At 48.0% G+C, this 6,000-nt stretch overlaps 1 protein-coding gene across 1 annotated transcript in view; it reads right to left on the minus strand.

Moving 5' to 3' along the window:
* LOC132821805 (organic solute transporter subunit alpha-like) overlaps window positions 1-5,395 on the minus strand; it is a 35,917-nt gene extending 30,522 nt beyond the window's left edge. The window contains exon 1 of the mRNA XM_060834615.1: window positions 5,364-5,395. Coding sequence (XP_060690598.1) covers window positions 5,364-5,395 — 32 coding nt within the window. The remainder of the gene's footprint in view (window positions 1-5,363) is intronic.
* Between the last annotated feature and the right edge of the window lie 605 nt (window positions 5,396-6,000).

Here is a 6,000-nt window from a genome sequence, read left to right on the forward strand (position 1 = left end):
CTCTAAAGAGTGTGTAAGGACAGGGAGACCTGAGAGTTCATGCGCCTCAAGCCCTGAAATTGTTGAACTCGATTTTAAGTCCAGAAGAGTGCAAGGTCCCCAAACGGAAAGTAAGGTGTTGTTCTTCCAGCTTGTACTGAGCTTCACTAGCGCTCTGCAGCAGCCTGAGACAGAGATGTTGGCCAGAATATTTTAAAAATGCAAAGGAAACAAATAATAAAGAGGGAAAAAGGAAAGCACAGCAGGTCAGGCAGCATCCGAGGAGCAGGAGAATCGACGTTTCGGGCAGAAGCCTTTCATCATCCTGCCCATTCCTGATGAAGGGTTCCTGCCTCAAAATGTTGACTCTCTTGCTCCTCAGAGGCTGCCTGACCTGCTGTGCTTTTCCCGCACCACACATTCTCCCAGGCTGGTCTTTATCCACTCCTTTGTGAGTCCAACTGCTTCTCTCTCTATCTTTGATGCTCTATCTCCACCTATCAATTAACCACTCACCCCCCTAACTATATACACACACACACACACACACACTTTTCCTAGCTACCATCAGTTATGAAGAAGGATCACTGAACTCGAAAATGTTCACTCTGATTTCTCGCCACAGATATTGGCCAGACCAATGGAGATTTCCAGCAATTTCTGTTTTCATTTGAGAGAATGTTAGATGTCTTTTTACTTCACTAGTGGGATGTGGGTGCCGCTCGCTGGCCCAGCAATTATTGCCTGTCCCTAGTTGCCCTTGAGAAGGTGGTGCTGAGCTGCCTTCTTGAACCGCTGCAGTCCATGGGGTGTAGCAACAACGAAAAGCATAGAATTGTGTAATAATGGGTAATGGATAATGGTCTGAAGGTTGGATAGAGTAACAGAAAAAAGCAAAGGAAATGATGGAAATCTAAAATATAATGAACGACTGAGGATCCTGGGATTGTATTCATTAGAGTTTGGAAAGTTGAGTGGAGATCTAATAGAAATTTACAAGGTAATGTATGGCTTAGAAAGGGTGCTGGGAAAGGATGTTGGGAAGTTGTTTCTGTTAGGCGGGATACTAGGACCTGTGGGCGCAGCCTTAGAATGAGAGGGTGTTAATTTAAAACAGCCAGAGAGTGGTGGATCTGTGGAATTCATTGCCAAGGAGCAGTGGAGGCCGGAACGTTAAATGTCTCCAAGGTAGAGATTGATAAATTCTTAATCTCACAAGAAATTAAGGGATACGGGGACAGTATGAGTAACTAGCGTTGAAATGCCTATCAGCCGTGATTGAATGGCAGAGTGGACTTGATGGGCCGTATGGCCTTCCCTCCACTCCTATTTCTTATGGTCTTATGATTAATAAAGGAGGAAAAACTAAAGTGCAGTTACAGCACACCCACAATGCTGTTTTGGGAGGCAGTTTCAGGATTTTGACCTTGTCATAGTGAAAGGGCAGTGATAGAACATAGAACAGTACAGCTCAGTACAGGCCCTTCGGCCCTTGATGTTGTGCTGACCTTCAATCCTACTCTAAGATCAAACTAACCTACATAACCTTAATTTTACTATCTTCCATGTGTCTAACGAGGAGTTGCTTAAATGTCCCCAAGGTATCTGAGTCTACTCCCAATGATGGCAGTGCATTCCACATACTCACCACTCACTGAGTAAAGAAGCTACCTCTGACATCTCCCCTAAAACCTTCCTCCAATCACCTTACAATCAGGTATTGTTGCAACTTCCAATGGTGAATGGCTTGGAGGGGAACTTGTAGGTGGTGGTGTTCCCTTGTATCTGCTGCCGACATGCCCCTAGATGGTAGCGGTCATGTGTTAAGAAGGTACCTTTAGAGGAACCTTCATAATTGCCTGCATTGCATTCACATTGGTGATGGAGGGAGTGAATGTTTGTGAATGTGATGCCAATTGAGTGAGTTGGTTCGTCCTGGATGCTAGGAGAAAGTGAGGACTGCAGATGCTGGAGATCAGAGTCGCGAGTGTGGTGTTGGAAAAGCACAGCAGGTCAGGAAGCAGTGTGGTGCTGGGAACGCACAGCTGGTCAGGCAGCAGTGTAGTGCTGGAAAAGCACAGCTGGTCAGGCAGTATCCGAGGAGCAAGTGTTTCGGGCGTTTTGGGCATAAGCCCTTCATCAGGAATGAGGCTGGTGGGCCAAGGGGACTGAGAGATAAATGGGGAGGTGGAGGGGTGGGGTGGAAGTGAGGCTGGGGGGAAGATAGCTAGGACTTTCCTATGGTCTCCGACCTATCACGTTTCAACCCCCCACCTCAATCTACCTATCACCTTTCACCCCCACCTTCATCTACCCATCACCTTTCACCCCATCTCTATCTACCTATCACCTTTCACTTCCCACATCCATCTACCTATCACCTTTCACTCCCCACCTTCATCTACCTATCACCTTTCACTCTCTCACCTCCATCTACCTAACACCTTTCACCTCCCACCTCCATCTACGTATCACCTTTCACCTCCCACCTCCATCTACCTATCACTTTTCACCCCCCCACCTCCATCTACCTATCACCTTTCACTTCCCACCTCCATCTAGATATCACCTTTCCCCCACCTGCATCTACCTATCATCTTTCACTTCCCACCTCCATCTAGATATCACCTTTCCCCCACCTGCATCTACCGATCACCTTCCCCCCACCTCCAACTACCTATCACCTTTAGGCGGAAGTGAGGACTGCAGATGCTGGGGATTAGAGTCATGATTGGAGTGGTGCTGAGACCAGCTTCCAACCTCCCATCCATGGCATTGTGAGGATGGCCTCCCTGTACATGGATGACGGTGCCGTTTTCTGCTCGGATCCACTGTCCGTGTACAGACTAATGTGCATATGTGACCAGTTCAAACAGGCCTCGGGGGATAAGGTAAACCGGGGAAAAGCGAGGCCATGCTCTTCAGGAACTGGGCCGACCAATCCTTGAGCCCCTTCACCGTCAGGACTGACCTCCTGAAGGTGCTGGGTATTTGGTTCGGGGGGGCTGGGGCGTGCGCCAAGTCTTGGGAGGAGCGTATCAGCAAAGTGAGGCAGAAACTGGGCAGATAGAAGCTACGGTCGCTCTCCATTGCGGGAAAAAACCTGGTCATCAGGTGTGAGGCACTCTCATTGCTGTTATAATTGGCTCAGGTCTGGCTTATTCCCAAAACCTGTGCCACTGCAGTCACCCGGGCCATCTTCCAATTTATATGGAGATCAAAGATGGACCCAGTCCGAAGGGACTCGATATATAAAGATCTGGCAACGGGGGAAAAAACACATCCAATGCCACCCTCACCCTGATGGCCACCTTTGTGTGAGGCTGCATCAAGATGTGCGTGGATCCCCGGTACGCAAACACCAAGTGTCACTACGTACTGAGGTTCTACCTGTCCCCGGTGTTGCGAAGGATGGGCCTGGCTTCGCTGCTGCGGAACGCTCCGAGTAGTTGGACTGTTCCGTATCACCTGTCCTTCATGGAGAAATTTATGAAGAAAAACACCTTTGACCACAAGTCCATCAGGAAGTGATCAGCACGTAGTGTCCTTGAGACCCTTCGGGAAAAGGAGAGGATGGATCCTATTGAGCGGTTCCCTGAGCAGACTGTCAAAGTCATTTGGTAGAATGCCTCATTGCCAGAACTTTCCAATAAGCACCAAGACACGGCTTGGCTGGTGGTGAGAAGAGCATTGCCTTTATGCACGCCCGGACTCTCACCGCACCACATGCTGATCTCGAAGCGGCTGCGGGGGGGACGAGACTGTCACACACACCTCCTTCTGGAATGTGCAAATGCAAAAGAAGTCTGGAGAGGAATGCAGTGGTGTTTGTCGAGGTTCATCCTGAGCAGTTCTGTGACGTGGGACTCCGTGCTGTACGGTCTGTTCCCCGGGACGCACACTGAGACGAACATCAACTGTGCCTGGAGGATCATCAACATGGTGAAGGACGCTCTCTGGGCGGTCCGAAACCTGTTGATCTTCCAGCTGAAGGAGTTGACCCCGACTGAGTGTTGCAGACTGGCACATTCCAAGGTCTAGGACTACGTGTTGAGGGACGCTTGAGGGAAAGCCCACCGTGTAACATCTGCCCGCCTAAGAAGAACAGGGGCCCGTGCAATCATTTGGGTTCCACTGACGCCTCAGCTAAATATATGGATATATGATTGATAACCATACAGACCTGTATATAAAAATGATAAATTCTGATCTCCGTGTGCAAATGTTTACGTATGTATGGCATGACCAACTGTACAGACCATCAAATTATTTTATGAATAAAGTATATTTTGAAATTTAAAAAATTGTGAGAATGTTTCAGTTCTACATTTTGCATCTCCGTCTCAAACATGATGATGTAAGATCATCCAAAGGGGTAACAGCATTAGACCACTGACCAATTACCCTTCGTATTCAGGGATGTGTAGGTTAGGTGCATTAGCAATGGGAAATGCAGGGTTATAGGGATAGGGTAGGGGGAGGGGTCTGGATGGGATACTCTTCAGATGGTCGGTGTAGACTTGGGCCGAATGGCCTGTTTCCACACTGTGGGGATTCTATGGATTTGGCTGCTCAACCCTGCTGTGCCATTCTGTAACATCAATCTGTGACTTTAACTCTATTTCCCAACATATTCATTTTAAATTTTATGTCGTCAGAGTTCTTGTCCTCCTTTTCAAATGCCTCTCTGGCCTTTCTATCCTTATTGCTGCAAATGTGTTGCTGGTCAAAGCACAGCAGGCCAGGCAGCATCTCAGGAATAGAGAATTCGACGTTTCGAGCATAAGCCCTTCATCAGGAATTTCTATCCTTATTGCCTATAACCTCCTGCAGCGTTACAACCCTCCAAAGTCTCTCTGCTCCTCCACTTCCTGCCTCTTGTCCAGCCCCAAATTTCACTGCTGCACCATCTGCCGGGCTCCGGAACTTTCTCCGTACACCCCTCGGACTCTCTCCCCTTTGGTAAGAAGCTCCACAAAATCTGCTGCTTTGACCAAGTCTTTGTTCATCAGTCCGAACATCTCTACCCGTATTCAAAATGAGGTAGCTGGGTACGTTTCACTGTGTTAAAGGCCATGTACAAACTCTAGTGATCGTGGTGTTGTTTTTGAACCAAGTTAATCAAACCAATATCTCAACGTTCGGTTCGTTGCTGTTTGTGTGATCTGCCAGTCTGCCACATTTCGAAAATTGTACTCCAACTCAAGAATTGCTGCATTAGCTGTGATGTGAAAAGGTTGTGAGAGATGACACACAAATATAGATCTGTCATTTTACACGCTGTGCAACTGGGGTTCCACACTGTCTACACACAGACTGTTGGCAGGTCATCATTTTAACCGCAAGTCACTGTACACATATGAACATTTACCTAACTCTGTTACCTGGGGACTTCCTCAGGGTAAGCAATTCCCATCTTCTTTGCGATGTCAGTATCTTGTACAGTCCTGTCTCGAGAAGCCTGTGTGTGTGTGAACTCTGATACATTCCATGGACTCACTTCACGCAACATGTTTACCAAGCTGGGTCAGGATTTTACAGAGTATTGAACTCCAGAACCTCTAGAGTAATCAATCTCCAACCGTCACAATATTTTATACTTTGAACTTTTGACTGTGCAGGTATAAAATTGAGAATGTGGTGCTGGAGAAGCACAGCAGGTCAGGCAGCATCCAAGGAGCAGGAGAATCGACGTTTCGAGCTAAAGCCCTTCATCAGGAATGAGGCTGTGAGCTGACAAGGTGGAGAGATAAATAGGAGGGAGGTGGGGCTATAGAAAGGTAGCTGAGAGTGCAATAGGCAATTGGAGTTGGGGGTAAAGGTGATAGGTCGGAGAGGAGGGTGCAGCAAATAGGTGGGAAGGAAGATTGACAGATAGGACAGGTCATGAGGACGGTGCTGAGCTGGCAGGTTGGAACCAGGGTGAGGTGGGGGGAGGGGAAATAAGGAAACTGGTGAAGTCCATATTGATGCCCTGGGGTTGAAGTGTTCCGAGGCGGAAGATGAGGCATCCTTCCTCCA

Source organism: Hemiscyllium ocellatum, chromosome 13, assembly GCF_020745735.1.
Source record: "Hemiscyllium ocellatum isolate sHemOce1 chromosome 13, sHemOce1.pat.X.cur, whole genome shotgun sequence".
In the NCBI taxonomy this organism is placed as follows: domain Eukaryota; kingdom Metazoa; phylum Chordata; class Chondrichthyes; order Orectolobiformes; family Hemiscylliidae; genus Hemiscyllium; species Hemiscyllium ocellatum.